Source organism: Bactrocera tryoni, chromosome 4 (genome assembly GCF_016617805.1).
Source record: "Bactrocera tryoni isolate S06 chromosome 4, CSIRO_BtryS06_freeze2, whole genome shotgun sequence".
Taxonomy (NCBI): Eukaryota; Metazoa; Arthropoda; class Insecta; order Diptera; family Tephritidae; genus Bactrocera; species Bactrocera tryoni.
In genome coordinates, this window is record NC_052502.1 from 30,051,563 (window position 1) to 30,070,006 (window position 18,444).

Below are 18,444 nucleotides of genomic sequence, written 5' to 3' on the forward strand. Positions count from 1 at the left end.
GCTTACCGACCATTTTTCAAGCCTCTTTGCTATAAGTCAAAGAGTAAAGATAAACTTCCACAGCAACTATTGCAATGAAAGTATATTTATCCTCAACTACAGTCAGGCGGCACTTAAGGCGATCTCTGCGTACGAGATCAAATCGCTACTATTGCAGGAGTATATAAAACAGCTGAACAGTGCATCTTATATAGGTGCCCGGTCACAAAGTCCCCAACCTTTCATTATGGTCTTGTTCAAATGTCGGTTCTGCGACATGGAGTCTGAAAATCACGAAAATGTGCTAATTGACTGCACAGCAGTCTGTAGGCGCAGGAGAAAGAACCCCTACATTCATGTTTCCAAATAGGGATCATATCGCCTCAATACTACCTAGAAGTATATTGGAATTTATCAATATGCTTGGGCTCGCTGAGTCGTTATGGTTTAGGAGAGGGCACAATAGACCTTAGGTCGTGGTGCAATTCCCACTTATTTATCTGGGAACAGCCTTAATACTTAAAAGGCTTAACCATAGCCAACCTTTGTCCATATATTATCATAAATTCTTCTTAAAATATTGAAAAGTCATATTTATTTCCCTTTGAAATCAACTCCAGCTTATGTATATGCAGCGCATTTCTGTATGCAGCACTGCATTCTTAACTGCACACATGTTTACGCCGCTAATTACGCTTAAAATTCAATTAAAACGTGTTTCGAAACTAATTCTAATTCAATTGAGCGACTGCAAAGTGAATTTCATAGCGCAGAGTAATAGAAATCACATTTGGTACAATATATAATAGTGTTTGTTTTTGTAGCCGAAAGTACACACCGTCTTTCGTACGCGCTCACTTCTTGAAGGCCAACAGCGTATTTTATGATTGGAATGGTACAATTTCCGTTTCCGTTGCACTTTATTTCACATTTGTCGCTCATGCATGTGGCTACTTGCCGCCTTGCCTTTATGCGCGTGCGTGTGTGTATGTGTACTCGGGCGTGCGTGCAACAGGATGCCTTGATGCAGTCGAGCAGCAAAACAGCTTTGGTAGCTGAAAAGTGGACATTATTATGACTGGCACGTGCTTATGCTGCAGCGCCGAACTCGCCGCTCACCCAAGCGCATTTTCTTGCCTGCGGTCGCACACAAGCACGTGGAGTATTGTCGAAAAACTAGCCAAATACAATAAAGTGCGAAGAAAATTAGAACAATACCGTTACCGAGCAGCACACTTCCAATGGCAGTTGGCCTTTGCTGCAGCCGCATGAGGAAAAACGCTTTTGCAACGCTTTATTTTTTAGTTGTTGTTTTTATTTTTATTTTTTTATTTTTTTTTTAACACTAACTTTAACCCTCTTCTGGTTCGGTTGTTCTGTTTGCCACAAAGTTTTTCGCAACCAGAGGGAAACGTCGGAGACCTTATAAAGTATTCTTATAAATAATCAGCGGAACGAGCTGAGTCGTCTTAGCCATGTCCGTTTGTCTGTCCCGTTTTTTAGATAGCAATTTGAAATTATGTGTACCTTTTTCTCTACTCAATAGACTGCTTATTTGCCGGAGCCAATGATATAGGACCAATATGGCATATAGCTGCCATATAAACTGACCGATCAAAATCAATCCTTTTTATGGAAAACTTTTTTATTTATGGAGATATTTTTACGAAATTTGGCTGGAATTATTGCTTAATGCAAAGATATAATCTGTGAAGAAATTGTTCAGATCGACTCACTATAACATATAGCTGCCATATAAACTGACTGATCAGAATCAATCCCTTGTATGGAAAACTGTTTTATTTTACGAGATATCTTCACGAAATTTGGCACATACTATTTTCCAAATCAGCTATGCAGTCTCTCTGTATATTATACAGATCGAATAAATATAGCTGTCATACAAACTGAACGATCAAAAACATGTCCTTGTATGGAAAGCTATTTTATTTTACATGATATCTGCACAAAATTTGACATAGATTATTCACCAAGGCTGCTTCTCAAAAAATTGTATGGATCGGATCACTATAGCATATAGCTGCCATACAAACTGACTGAGCAAATTTGAGTTAAAGACTCTTTTATACCATTTTATGCTACAATAAATGCACATGTAAAGGGTATTACAGCTTTAGTGCAGCCGAACGTTAACGTTTTTTCTTAACTTTTTTCTTAACTTTTTTCTTAAGCCAATGGTTTTCTATTTTCTGCCCGTAAGCACTGTTTTCCGCTGGCCCATTGTTTTTGTATTCGCATGCGTGTTTGCTCGGCTGCAGGGTTATTCATTAGGAAAACATGTGTCTTGCGTAAACAAGAAAACACATACATGCACATATAAACACACACATCCAAACTAAAACTCACACACACAAATAGGGTTTGCGCGTTCAAGCGCCAAGCACATTATACGAAAACAGACAGTTACCGCCTTACACATACACGCATACATACACATTTAGATTACATATTACAACCATATTCGCACAAAAACAAAAACTAGCCGCATATGTGACTCATAAAATGGAATATATGTGCATTTATTAGACAGCTTTACCGCCTGTGGCATGCTGACTAGCCGTACGTGTCGTAAGCGTTCACTCGCGTGCATTTTACATGCACACTTTCACATACATGCATACCTATGTACGTTTACCTAGCGTAGTAGTGCTGTTCCAATCTGTTTTTAGTTTTTGGCCACAGTTTTATTGCTCTGTCTACAAGCACTCCAACATTCAATACAATGAAAATGCATTAGTAGTGCATATTTGTATTGCTGGTACGCCAGGTCGTATGAGTACTAGCATCACATACTGGCAAACGAGGGGAGTTTGAGTAGTAAGTGACAGCGTGAAGTTCGGTTTTGTTTATGCTTCAGAAAGGCTGTTACCCATCCGACATGGACCCTAGTATTTACCCTGCTGTAAAATAGACGAGTCGCGGAGAGAAATTTCTAAAGATAATATGCCTGCTTATATGCCTAAATCCATTTACTTTACACCAGTTTCATTCACTTTCCATTGTCCAAAACAAGTTCCAATAAATTTATCGGGATAAAACATTGCTCGGATAGAATCTCTGATGTCTGCTACCTTAGGACCGAAAATTATCCAAGTTCAACCGCCACACACACCGACTATTTGGATCTAATTCCCTAATTACAAAGTTTTTATCGAAAATATCCATCAATGTGTGAGATATGTTAGTGAAATTCGAAGAGCATCCTTTTCTAAGAATAGCATGTCTGAATGTCAAAAATAGGTAGCAACTGGACAATGCTTCCCTTAGATCCAATATAACTAATATCAAAATTTCCGAACATCCGGCTGACTTTACTCCACATGATTGCTGATTGTATGTGAGATACCTTAATGAAACCCAGGGAACATTCTTTTAATACGTGGCATGTTATTAATATGTGTTACTGACAAAAATAGATAAAATCGGGTCGATGCCACCCCCAACTCCCATATTTTCTTAGAAGAATTTCTCGGACTTTGATTCTTGCAAGTTGCAAGAATATAAAATGTTCGGTTACACCCAAACTTTGCTCTGCCTTACTTATTTTTAAATAAATTTATATATTTTTATACCACTCCCGATTTTTACAATTTTAATAAGAATGTGCATTTGATGTCGCTCCCGGGCAAATGCAAAACATCACACACTTCTCAACTGCTCCGGTATGATTTAAGCGTATTTGCGACATATTTCATTTTAAATGTATCAAAAATCGATTAGTCCATAGAACTAGACTTTTATATTTTTTTACAGCGTGTCTTTTGTTTAAATATAAATTCGCACGTGTAAACTAGATTGCTATTATTTTGATATTAAACCACGTGACCAATGAATTTCTATGGTATGCTACTATTAAATGTGAAATAAGCAGAAAAAAATTTGCAATGTTACATAACGTAAATTTAGATTTCCTACAGCCACTATTATATGCGAGATACATAGATAGATAGATATATGATACAGAAGGTGTGTTCCAAAGTAAACAGGACTTTTGAATCTAGCGCCCCCTGGTGGCGCCATCTATATGTCGACTGGTGCGTTAGAATCTGCTATTTCTATCGATTTTCTAGTAAGAATTTCAAGACGTTTCATTGATTGGAAGTGAAGTTATTACGTTTTAAGTGTCAGTATGTTTGTGTTATCGGTGCGTAAATTAGTTTCGAACAAAGAGCCAACGAAAATTTTGTTTTAAAATTGGTAAAACTGTTACCGAAACACTTCAATTGATGAAACAAGTTTATGGCGATGATTGCCTATTCCGTAGCAGAGTTCACGAATGATTTCAACGTTTTCAAAGTGGTCGTGAGGACATAAATGACGATCAACATGTGGGCCAATCAAAATCCGTGTTCACCGGAAATTCCATCGAAACTGTGCGTGAATTCATCAAAAATCAGATGAAATCATCATTGAAGTTCCTGGAAATGGAATTTAACATCTCCAAAACATCGATTTATCGCATTTTGTCTGAACATTTGGGCTCACGAAAGGTGTGTGCACGACTTAGAGGTCCTTCAAAAGGCTTGCATACTGGCGGCCATACCGCCCAATGAACTAAAACACTCCTTCGACATGCTTTTGGACCGTACAAAAAGCTGTATTGAAGCAGAAGGAGACTATTTTGAAAAAAATTAATTTTGCCGAAAAAACCATTTGTTCGGTTTTTTTTTTTTCTTTGGGACGCACCTTGTACATTACACGCATGTGGATTTCCTGCAGTCACTTTTATATGCTGCAAAAAAATATGATATGTGTGTTAGTTTCATATAGTAAAAATTTTTATTTTCGGTGATTTTTTAATAAAATTCGATTATTATCATTGCAAATGAAGTAGTATTTTTCCTGTAAGCTATCATTCCAAATACCCTGTTCTTCATCGGGCTCGGCTGCAATTCTTAAACTCAGATTTATTTGTATCTGTCTTTAAGAATACTAACAGGTCAACTGAAAAGTGCACGGCCCACAATAGTATTTTTTTTGACGAAATTCTTTTTTTTATTCAATATTGTTCTGCTTCATCTTTGATTCATTACTTATACCGACTCACCAACTTTTCTATACCATTTTTGTAGGACGATTATGCGATTATCTCCAATCGACAAAAATGTCTTCCCAGCAAGCATTCTTTTGAGATCTGAGAACAGGAAATAGTCGCTGGGAGTCAGATCTGGATGAATTTTTGCCATCGTTTTCACTAACTTGTGAAACGGTGCATTGTCTTGGTGAAACACCACTTTATTGTTCTTCAAATGTGGCCGTTTTTCGGTGGTTTAGTTTTTAAAGTGGTCCAATAACAGTCGCTATTAACGGTCCTTTCCATATAAGTCAAATTTTCAAAAAAGTCAATAAAAATTGATTCCATGCGCATTCCAAAATATATACACCATAAAATATCCTTATAATGCTTAGAATGCCTGCTATCTCAAACAACTTCACTTTACGATCATCCAAAATAATTTGGTGGACTTTTTTGACGTTTTCATCGGTAACAACCTCAAATAAAATTTTTTTTCTAAAATTTTATGGGAGCAGGCGTAAAAGTAGGACATTCGGTCAGGCGTCGTAGACCTTTAGTTGAAATCCTATATCTTAGGAAGTACTAAAGCAATTTCAATCATATATGGTGTCTAAGATTACCCAAATATTCATATCACACCCTATGAAAATGAGTGAAATCGTATGACAACCACGCTTACCTTCCACAAAACAAGCTTTTAAATTCTATCTGATTCCTTCACTTTGCAATATTGAAATCAAACCTCAATGAAGTGATAACTGTGTACAAATAATGCCTTCTGTCGAAGTTGGACTATAACTTTTCAAAGCCACAAACACATATATGTGGACGCCAGTACATATTGCTAATTCTTTACCAAACATATCTGTCAATCTGAGAGGTCTAGTATTGAAATTCGGGGAAAATATTTCTTTGATAACAGCATGCCCTTGTACCAAAAATTAGTAAAATCGGATCAATACTTCCCTTAACCCATATATACCTAATATAAATTTCCGGTTGACTTTATAGCTCATATATCGGTCAATATATAAGATATTTTAATGAAATTCAGAAAGAATATCCTTCTTATAAAAGCATCTCTTTGCGGTAAAATTTAATATAGTATAATTTTATTATTATTTTCATTAATCAAGTATGAAATTGAGATTTCCCATCCTTGGATTGATGTTTGCCTGATATACCCCCAGGATTACATTTAACGCTTTTGGTTGAGTTTATGTATATCACAAAAAAACTAAAGTATAATAAAGAACTTTATTATTTCTACCACTAACTAACAAATAACGGGGTTTTCAATAAAAGCACTATATAAGTGTTTGTATGTATGAAACTCGATGTATGAAACGCTGAACCCAATTTTCGAAGGTTTTCAAGCATAAATCGACCATAGACTTGACATAGCTCCACAGGAAATAGTCTATTGACGTCAAACCGCACGACCGAGGTGGCCAATTGACTGGGCCATTTCGTAAAATAACACGTTCACCAAACTTGGTTTTTAATAAATCAGTTCTTGCGTCAAACAGATCTTGTAAGGATGTAGGCCCAGATCTTTTCGTGAAATTCTCCTAAACGATGCCCAACGCTTGAGAACGACGTGTGAGAGACTAATTTATTTATTCTCGAGACTACGAGTAGTTCTTTATCTCACTGGCATGGGGACTTTTTGTACTGTGCCCTTTTCTACTAGACCCTCAATTTTCGGTCTTAGAGGACGATTATGACCATAAATTGGGCGTAGCGCTCTTAAATTTGAAGCCACTGATTCAGAATTTTGGAAATGAAATGGTAAACCTTACTGAAGAAAAATGTCGTAAGAACGGGGAAAAATATGACGCCTTTCGCTGTCCCTATTGGTCTTTTTTTTAGCGTTCCTATTGAAAAGCCTGTTATGTCGACGGAAAGTGTGTGAAAATTTCAAGTTAGCCTAACTTACAAATAAATTCGCTCATATCTCCGAAACTATTTGCCGGTTTAAATTTTAACTTTCGAAGAATGTTCTCAAATATATCTACACTCTATACATCTGCAAAACCAAGTCGTTTTTTTGAAATTCACAAATAGATGGAGCCCTTAAGTTGGTTTTTCAGTTTTGAGGAAAGGTCCAAGTATCAACTGTGGCAACTAATCATTATTTTTAGAGAGCCTGAAGTGTGGATACCTTCATATAGCTCAACCATAATAGTATTTCATATTTAAGACTAGAAATATATTGTAGTTACACTTTTTTCAATTGTTATGGGTTTGCTGTCATTAAAGCCAAGTGAGTACAGGATGAAATTTAATAAATATATAATAAATGGTCTCCATTTCTGAAATGGCTGAATTCATGACTGACAGATTATATAATTTTCATCAATGTCAATATAATAATCATTCCGTTATTTATACTTACATACCATATATTCTCTTTATTTGCATCTAATCTAATAATCTAACAACTGAGCTCATTTATTTACATAGTAATTAATAATATATAGATACACATAAATAAATTCTATAACAGCAACATTTGCGGTCTTCTGTTATTCTTTTAATCATGTTTTGAACTTTCTTTTCACAGAAACTCCTAAAGGGCAGAGATAAAGCCACCTACCAAAAGCACGGCGCATTCTGTCTGGAGACACAAAAGTATCCCGACGCACCCAATCATGTGAGTTCAATAGTGGTTACAATTAAACACACGCATACATACACACACATACAATATTCCGCACATATACATATATATATTCTCTTACATATGTACATATGTATATATTCTTGTATACATATGTATATCACCCAGCATGCCAGCATTTCGCCATGTCAAAGTATCGGACAGTGACTGACACTGACAATGGCAAAGAAAGCGCTTGCAAACAAGCGGCTGTGGGCACAGGAAGAATGCTGAGGATGTGTATAACTGAGGGAAAATTAAAAGAAATTCGTAGACACAGAAGCTACAGAAACAGCTGACAAGACGGATACAACAATGACAAAAGCAAACGAAAGATTGACGGAAAGTCAAAGGAAAGGATAATACGCTAAAGACAGACAGGATATTAAAGGCTATTGAGCAGATCATTGTAACGCAGCTAGACAAGGCGACCGTAAAAGAGAATCGCAGCTAAAGTTTAACAAAGCGGATTACAAGTGGAATGAGCCGAACTGAAATGGCATACATGAAAAGGCTTAAATAAAATTGACAAGCAGCAACACAAAATATATAAACAATCACAGTTTACCGTTACGAATGTATAAAACGATAAGCTTTAAGCTGGCAAAATGGCGGCAATTTCAATTTTTTTAATTTATTTCAGCTTTGTGTTTGTTGTTTTTTATTGAGAGACTTGTGTGACTGTTTATCAAAAGCGTCTCAGTTTCCAAAAAAAAAAATCCATAATTTTTAAATTTATTTTAAACGTTTCACTTACACTTCATTAAATGGAAATCTAATCTTATATTTTAACAGAAACACTTCCCATCCATTATACTAAGACCCGGCGAATTGTATGAGCATGTGGTGCACTATAAATTCGGCACGCTCCGGAGTAAGGCGCCATTAACTAGGCTCAGCGAATTGGATGATATTGAATATATTGATATGAGCGGTGCCGATAATTTAGAAGATGATGTTTATGCAGATATTTCTGCAGAGGTCACAAGCGCATCTAAATCAGATATGCCTGACGAAGGGAGTAGAGGAACTTCGCTAGAAGGGAGTAAAACAAATCTTCGCGAAGATGATAAACCGCAAAGTTCTGGCGCCAGTAAAGAGGCTAGTGAAGTGAAGAAAGAGGCTGCAACATTGGAAAAAATAGAAGAAAAACCAGGAGAGCATACAGCAGAGAAAGCAGCAGAGCAAACAGTAGAGAAATCAACAGAGAAACCAGCAGATAAACCGGCAGAGAAAGCAGCAGAGAAATCCGCAAAGAAACCAGCCGATCAAGCAGCACAAAAATCACACGAACCGATTCCAGAAAAAATGGATGTTGAAGCAGCCGCTGAGAAAGAGGCCAAAGAGGAGCTCAATAAGGAAACTAAAAAGTATAAAGTAGACGCTGAATGTCAGACTGGCGCAGCAGCAGCAGCTCCGGCTAAGGTTGTAAAAGAAAAGAAAGAAGCGGGAGCTCAGACGGATGATGATGAGGAACAACAGGGTGCTTGCGGTGGTGCACCCAAGGAAACAGCAAAGAAATAAAGTACCTATCATATCAGTGATTAATTTACAAAAATAATAAGTAATCTATAATACCGAAAAATGTTCTAAACATATTTGAATATTCCAAGAATTGTTTAAAATATAATTAGTGCGCGATAAAATAAATTAGAACTTCAAGCTTATTAAAAAACATTAAAATTTTCATATATTCATGAATATTGAAATTTACAAAAAACAAAAAAGATCATACATATATTCATCTACTGCATTCAGAAAGAAACATACTCAAATCATCATCAACTCTTCACCTGCATCTGTGTTTGTACTGCAAGACATAAAAATTCAGTTTTAGTGATGAAAATAATTTTATGAACTTTTATGTAAATTTTAAATCAAAAATTGGCGTTTGTTGCATTTAATGGAGGTTCCTGCAAAATTTTTTGAAACACTTTCGCAAGATTGGTGGTTTCTAAAAGCGTTTATTTTGGCGACAGAAGTATACAAATGTGGCTGTATTAAAGATAAATATCCTCAATATTTGTCTGTTTACGCCTAAAGGTAAGTATAAAGTCAAAATACTTAACACACACCGTAGTTTGACTAATTTTCTGAGTTTAAATTTAGATTTAAAGAACATTTTTCTACTTCGTCAATTCTAAAATATTCAAAAATTCAAAAAATTTGTTCCGCTACAGTTTTCCATTAAGATACCAAAAATGCTCTCGAGGATTACAGAATTGGAATTTATTAGAATTATTCTGGCGAAGAAAGTCTGAGGGACTGAAATACACTCATAGCTAATGTTAGGTTATATAGTCGATCTTAAAAGGTGAGATCTCACTTGGATCTCCCCTGTGCACTTTGAGCCGATCACAGATTTGTTGAGGCGATCAATGTCAGTTTCGGCTATCCCTGTTTGTTCGCCGAAAGTACGCCTGCCGAGATGTTTCAGCCTCAGATTTGCTAAGGCTTGACACTGAAGGAGAAGGTGCCTGGATGTTTACGCCCCACCGTCTTGCAAACAACTTTGACAATTTACGTGCGACCGCCTATTGGACTTTTATCCAGTAAAAGCTATTTCTAATCTTGGCTAGAAGAACATCTTAGTCGCACATAAGGTGGTCGTCGATCAACGCCTGCTAAGTGCACTCAAAGTTCATAGTTCTAGTGTTAGAGTGCAAGTGAGCCGAAGACCAGGCTCGTTCCCAATTCGATATAATTGAGACAATGATTCCTTTGACTCCACTTTGACCAGGCACCCAAACGAATATAAAGACAATGCTATTTCTAGTGCAGACAGACTTTCCTTGGCTAACCTGAGCTCAACGCTAATATCGCTGCTCTGCTATCGAACTTCACTGAACAAAACTACACTTCGATCCAGTAAATCTACTGCTACCTTAAAAGCAGCCACTTCTGACTGAAAAACATTAGGCTATATAAATTAATTTTAGAGGTTTAAAACTTTTTTATTCAAAAACTACCAATCCCAGCTTCCAGGTAAAATTTTACTACAAAGTAAATAAAAAAACCTTGCATTCGTATAGAAAATGTTTTAGTCTCTGCGTCTTTTACCTCCTGACACCTAAAATATTTTTTGTATGGTGATTTCAAAGCCGCTTGACTATCGGTGTTTTTAAATATGTTCCTTGTTGTCAGAACAAGAAGGCTTTCTTTAATTGCGGTGATTTCCGCTTGGACGTCAATGCAGTGGACTTGTAGACGGGAAGTCATCTTGATATATAATTTTGCTGAAAAGGCACCACCTCCAACTCGATTATATAGTCTAGGTTCTATCCGTTTAGAAGCTTATCTCTGCGTCCCTGCCCACCTCGTCCCTTTCTCACTCTTCTCTGCAAGGGAAGGCAATATTGGGGTCGCATTTAAGTTCAGTTCTATAGTATTTCGCAAATCACTGGTATTGTGTAGAACCGGGCACTTACTAAGTATTATAAAATGCTGCTTATAACAGGCGACTAATAGGGAGGATTCCTTCAGACTAAGAGCTTACTTCGCTGCCAGAAGCTTACAGAACGTAACTCAAAACAAAAAAAAAATAACTATAAAAGGTTGACGTAAGCTCTACTTCCGGTTCCGATGTCTTACAATTTGCAACTCTAGCTAGTCAGAGCAACGCAGCAAAACCAAATTTCACTAAAATGATGCGGGTTTTTTCCGTGCTGGATCTGTAGCACAGAAGGAAGAAAAATTTTCTTTTTCGGTTTTGAAATGTATCAGTATGGAACTGTAGCATACCTTTAGGCGCCGATGAAAAAGCTTTCAAACACTCGCTACAAGTGGCAATAGTATTTATCTCTAAAATATGCTACACTTTCTTCACTCAACCGCATCCGGTTTACAATTAAAATCGAATAATTTCTTTTCTTCCAAGTCCCCAAACAGTGAAATTACTATTTCCTCAGCATTTTTATTTTCTTTTTTTGTATTTTAGCACTAAACATGGCTTACTTCTAGTATGATTTTACGAGTATAAATTAATTTCGCATTTCAGTCACAATAAACAAACAGTTATATGCTTGGAAATCTCATTCCGACCTTAGGCGAAGCTCTGAATAGTTTATAGGTAGATCTTCAATCTTAAATAAATATTTTATTATATTCATGTACAATATGTCGTCAATCTGTGCTGCTATGTACCTCTCAAAGCAAATAGAAAGCGACAGCCAATAAGGATAATTAAAACTGCTTTCTATTCGTTATTCATTAACCAAAGTTGCCTTTGTCTGTCAGTATAGTCTTCCTTTACTGACTTTGTTTAACTTTCCTTCATTTGTGATTAACATAAACGTTTTCGATCGTCATCAATGTCAGTCAGTTATACGAAAACAATTGAAATATTTCAAAAGCTGGCAACCGCTGGCCAATATTTAATTTCTTTTGTATTGTTTTCTGCATGCTTGTGGCTATCAGCAGCTTTTTCTCTAAGCCTTTGGGAAGTTATATCATAAAAGTTAAATAAATACGCATTCAACTTGGCAGGCAACCAATCAAAGCAGTCTGTGAGTCAATCACAAAGGCAATATCCTTTCGCGCAATTGTAGTTCCTTGCACCGGCACATTGCTCACTTTCAATACCGCTTTACTACCATAAAGTTGTATGCTGCTTATCAATCGTTTCCATTTTCGGATTACTTTACTTAACTGCCGCCACCTTTGCTTCGCTGTCAAATAAGCCTTTTCGTTGTCATTGCGCGCGCCCGTCGCAGCTGTCAATCAATAATTCAATAAAACTTTTGACACTTATATTTTCATGTATTTAAGTCGAACCACTGAAAGGCGGACGGATAGAGAGAATGAAACTGTTTTATTGAGCTGCATGTGAGAGATTTTCGTATAATTATTGTGGTTCATTTGATGGCAAGCGCGGCGGATCTTTTTATTATATGAAAATATGTTGTTTATTGGAATCGTATTCAAGTCTATTGTTAACAAATTTATGTGTTGTATAACAGGTGACTTTATAGGCTAAAAGCAAATCTGTAAAATATTGGAAACTAAGCTGTAACTGCCTTTCTATTTATAGATTTTTTTCGAGTAACATATCAGTAAATAAAGTAAAAGTTCTTAATAAACAATAATTCTCAAACCATGGTTTATAACTTCAAATAAAAGAGTTTGATACACCTCGCTTTCTAAATCTCAAAATATTCTAGTAGGAGCTACTTAAGCTACTGCGAATGAAAGGAGAGATTTTATTCAAATCTTTTAAATAATTTGTTTAACATTAATAATACTTTCATCGACAAAAGCAACCCTAATTAGATATTTGTCCTTTTTTATAACAGTGTCAATACTTGCTTACTGAAAAGGAGTAGGACCAGAAATTTATATGCCTTACACACAATATTCAAAATTTGATAAAAATTAAACATGAAGGGAACTATTCGTAAGATAATATGAAATCGTGCTCCGAGAGTAATGGGTAACTTTAACCTTTCGAATATATACGTATGATTTTTCTTTTTAATTTTTATAAACATAAATCGAGTTTTAAATCATACGAACATCATATTAATAATTTATTTATATTTTATTTTAACACAATTAATTAACAACTTATTTTACATAATAACATTTTTACCCAGTTGGCAACTTTCTATTTATATTTACGAATAATTAAAACAAATATTTTATAATTTTTAATTTATTTTGCCAAATCGTTTTAAATATTTGGGATATAAACCTTCAAACTTTTCGCTTTGGTTGTTGTAAAAATTCGTACAAAAATATTCGAAACCCTATTATATACCCTGTTCAGGGTATAAAAAATTATAGAAACTTCAAATTTCATGGGGAATATTTGTTATCATTCGAAAGGAACATTCTTTGACATTTATTTTTTGAAGATTGGCTCTTTTATATGTTGGACGCGGCTACGCCTCAGCATCCGTTGTGTTCAGTTTTCGATGATTCGTTCGAGCATTTCTACTGGTAACATGACATATATGATTTTTTACTCCAAGGCCTGAATAGAAGCGGAATTGTTTGCATGGACTTTAGACTTGACATATCCCCACAGGAAAAAGTCTAATTATGTGATATCACACGATCTTGGCGGTCAATCGACCGGCCCAAAACCTGAAATTAACTGCTCACCAAAGTGTTCTCTCAATAAATCCACTGATTGATGCGATGTGTGGGAGGTACCTTGTTCAAACCTTCAAACCAAATGTCACCGCGATCACGAGGTTCAATTTCAGGCATCAAACAGTCGGTTATCATGGCGCGATTTTGCTTTTTCTGAATGAAATTGCGCTTGAATCTCTTCCGATTGCTTGCGTTACATCTCCATTTATCCAGAAATGGGCCTCATCGCTGAACAAAATTTGGGTCGAAAACGTCGGATCTTCTTGGAACTTTTCAAGAGCCAATAGACCAAAACGATGTCGTTCGGGAAGGCCGAGAGCCTTCAGGCTTATACAAGCTGTATTTTGTACCCTTTCTATTATATCTTTCCGATATTAAGCTATACTCGAGTTAAGTGTTTTAGTTAGCTCACATTTTAACGAATTGCCTGGGGGACATACATATACATATATGTGATGTTCATTTGCGTCCGATATAAGCGCCATCTTTAGTATTATTTATAGGACACTGAAAAAGCTATTGCTCAGTCATAAGTTTTGGGTTGGCTTTTTCACGGCCTCGCGCCATCTCTAGGGAATTTGCTGCAACTATAAAAGCTTCGACGCGAACCTTAAGCTTTAGTTGGGCTTTTCATCGGAGCTTTCTTTAAACACAAAAGCTTGCATTTTAACGAAACTTTCGTTAAATACAAAGGTGTTTGTACAATATTATAATTTAATTTAAAATGAATCACCTTTTTTCTTTGATAATCTCAAACCCAAAACTTAAACTTTCTTATTTAAATTTGGAAAAATAATATATTCTGATTCTGATTTTAATTTTTCCAAATACAAAGATAAATTGTGATTTAAACCTTAGAAAGATAACGCTATTTTACACCACGTGTTGTTATCTTGCTAAGTTGAGAGATGGCTCAATTCTCAATCTGAAAATTCATAAGTTTGAAAATTTCTTTTTAAACTGTAGTCAGCTCTTATCTTCAACAAATTTTGAATTATTTGTTTCTTAAATTTGTGGTAGTTTCAAGATTACGAAAATAAATCATTAAAATCATTAAAGTCACGCTTGACAGTTAGAAATATATACTATATATGTGTATGTATGTATATTTAAAAACAATAATTTAAAAAATATGCAAAATAAATATTCCCAACTTTAATCATCACTATTCTTGGATATTGGCTATTCTAGTACAAGTAGTATAATTCACAAACATCAAAAAATAAATTTAAAAATATACATACATAGTATATAGTCAATAACTTATTATAAATTGTATTGATATTCAAATCATGCACCGAAAGCCGATAATGAACTCGTAACAATTATGATAACGACCGACCAAACAAAGCTCCCAAACAGTCATGTAGCTGTATTTGTACAATTATGCATATGTTAGTGCGTATCTACTCACCCACATATATGTATAATGCAAACTAACAAGTGATGAAAGCATGTAATGTATGATATAAATACAAATATACAAATGTATTATACGCTTAACCGTCTTTGCAAAAGTACTAAAGTAAAAAAATGCATACAACAACAAAACGCAAATGTATATAAAAAAAATCGTTAAGCCGAAAAAGTAAAAAAACACATTAAAAGCTGAGAAATATAAGTCAAAAAGGTAAAATGCATTTTTCAGGAATGTACAGTGTTGAAAAAAATTATCAATATAAATAAATTATCGCATCGGATTTCACGAAAAAAAGTATACAATATTTAAATAGAAGCAAATAATAAATTCAAAGTTCGGGTGTAACCGAAGATTTCGTACTCTTGCTATTTGACTGTATCAACGCCGGGAAAATACCTGCAGTTGCATAATGTTGATTAGTTATATGGTATCTAAGACAAGTTTTCATCCGATTTTATGCATATTAGGCAGAAATATGCTCCGTAATTACAAAAACACGTTTCCTCAAGTTTATCAAGTTAACTCACGTGTACCCGGAAATGGTAAATAAAACGCAAAATATTTAATTATTCATCAATATTTATTTTGTCGCCTTCAAAGTAATCCCCATCAGATGTAATACACTTATGCCAACAATTTTTCCAGTCCTCGTAACACTTTTCACAAGCACTTTATGGGATGGCCTTCAGCTCCTGCAGCGAATTTTATTTTATCTCTTCGATTATCTGAAAACGGGTACCACGGAGCGGCAATTTCACTTTGGGGAACAAGAAAAAATCACACGGAGCCAAATCTGGTGAATACGGTTTATGATCTTTGGTATTCATTGTGTTTTTGGCTTTAAATTCGATCACAATCGTGGCTCGAGGCGATGGTGCATTATCGTCGTAAAGGATTCATTAATTGATTTCGGAACAAAACCAACTTCGAAAAAAACAAGGAGCATTACCTTGATTTTTGATTTTGGCTCATTTTTTCCCCTCCACTCCGACGATTGTTGACTTGTTTGCATGTCAAACTCATAAACCCATGTCTTATCCGCAGTTATAATGCTCGCCATGAATGTAGGATCGGAATTCACACGATCAAGCATGTCCAAAGAGACCTGTCTACGGTACTCTTTATGAAACAAATTCTGCTTTATCGGGACGAGTCAAGCAAGAAAGCGTTTCGTTCCCAAAATAACCACCAAAATATTTCGAACGGTCTCGCGAGACATGTCGAGATCACTAGCCGAATCTCTAACACTTTCTTAACGATTTTCAATCATTTCACTTCTTTGATATTTCAATCAGTTGAAGAGGCGAAGTTCGTGCAGAACGAGGCAAGTGTTCAATGATCTCTCGACCGTCTTTGAAGGCTTTGTACTACACGTAGGCTTATATTTTTGATAAAATTGAATCACCGTAAGTTTTTTCCAACATTCTCAACGATTCGGCAAACGAAATTTGGTTCGAAATACAAAATTTGAGACAAGTTCTTTTACCATTATCCATGGTAAAAATCGCAACGCACTACTGAGGTGTAAACAATCTGGTTGATAGATCGTGCTCATATTTGGCTTACTAATTAAGGACAGTCCTACTAACTTAGCAAAATACATTTATTTGAAACATTTACCCGGGAATTTAATTACAATTTCCAAGCGCTTTTTTGCCACAATATAAATGCCTTTTCCTGTTGCAATTAGTTGTACTAAATAACAGTCTTGTACCTTATTGTGATGATTAGTTGTGACACTTTCTATGTTTTTGGTTAATGACATCTTGTGGACGTGGCAGTGGTCCAATTACCCAAAACTTGTCCTTACTTGTTAGCCAAAGAACACGTGTACCAAATTTCTTTAAAGTATCTTAATTTTTACTCAAGTTATCGCTTGCACGGCCGGACAGACGAACGGATTTCGAAAATTCAGTTTGTATGGCAGCAATATACTACAGACATCAAGATTTAATTTTTGCAACTCATAGAAAATCCGATATCTCTCGCAACCATTACGAACTAGACGACTATCTTTCCCTTACTATTTGTTAATCTGCTTACTAATGTAGCTAATAAATAATATAGACATTTTTACAAGTACAACAACAACAACATATATTTGGGTATATAGTTAAAATAACATTTGGCAGGTGCTTAAGGTTGTTGTTGCTGTAGGCGCGTGCATAATATGATTTTTGGGTAATTATTGACATTCAAAACACCGATGTGTATATTATGTGTGACAAAAACAATTTCCAATAGACCTTCAAGTGGCCGACATAGACACTCCCACAAATCGTAGAAACAATTCAAATTAAATCAAGGTTGTAGGTAATCGCTTCACCTAGGGCATGCGAAGAATTTAGTTTCAAATTTATGCATATTTCGATTTTGATTCAAAAACAAAAAAAAATTGCTAATGTTCGAATATTAGTACTCATATGTATATGTATGTATGCATGATATTAGTTGGTTACATATTAATATGTGGATATGATATATGGCCACCAATGAAGGAAAAATGCGATGAATTTGCAATTTTTCAGTACGAGGGTGCGTTTATATGTTTGGGAAATGAGGTAATGTTTGGTTGAGGAAGGTTGGTGTGAAGAAATAATGAACTAAATTATTGATTATACTTTAATGACAAGGTTTATCGCGAGGTTTTTGAATTATTACCGAACAAACAACTGCTGTCATACAAACTGGAGGATCGGAATGAAGCGCTTTTATGGAAAAATGTTTCATTTGTTGAGATATGCTAATGAAATTTGTCCTAGATTGTTATCTAAAGCAATAATTCAATCTCCGCAGAAATCATTTAGATCGGATCACTATAGCACGCAGCTGTCATACAAACTGATCGGTCAAAATGAAGTCCTTGTAAGGAAAAATTTTTTATTTAACAAGATATCTTTACGAAATTTGACATAGATTATTCTCCAATACAAAAAAATCTTTACGAAATTTGACATAGATTATTCTCTAATACAACACTATAATCTACAAACAAATTATTCAAATCGGTCCACTATATGCTATATCTGTCATATAAACTGTCCCATCAAATTCAAGATAAAGTTATTTTTATCCCCTTTTATGCTTTAAAAACAGATTTGTGAAGGCTATTATAGCATCGGTGTAGCAAGTTTAGCGGTTTATCATGTCAACCGCACTCTGCTACCAAATTTCTTTGATAACTCAGTACATAATTTTCTTTTTCTCTAATTGCTCTTTAAACACCACTGCGTATACTCGATATTAAATGCA

At 35.2% G+C, this 18,444-nt stretch overlaps 1 protein-coding gene across 1 annotated transcript in view; it reads left to right on the forward strand.

Moving 5' to 3' along the window:
- Nucleotides 1-9,335, forward strand: part of LOC120775168 (galactose mutarotase-like) — a 32,739-nt gene extending 23,404 nt beyond the window's left edge. Inside the window, exons 6-7 of the mRNA XM_040105219.1 lie at nt 7,584-7,673; nt 8,475-9,335. Coding sequence (XP_039961153.1) covers nt 7,584-7,673; nt 8,475-9,203 — 819 coding nt within the window. The 3' untranslated portion in view covers nt 9,204-9,335. The remainder of the gene's footprint in view (nt 1-7,583; nt 7,674-8,474) is intronic.
- Nucleotides 9,336-18,444: the final 9,109 nt, after the last annotated feature.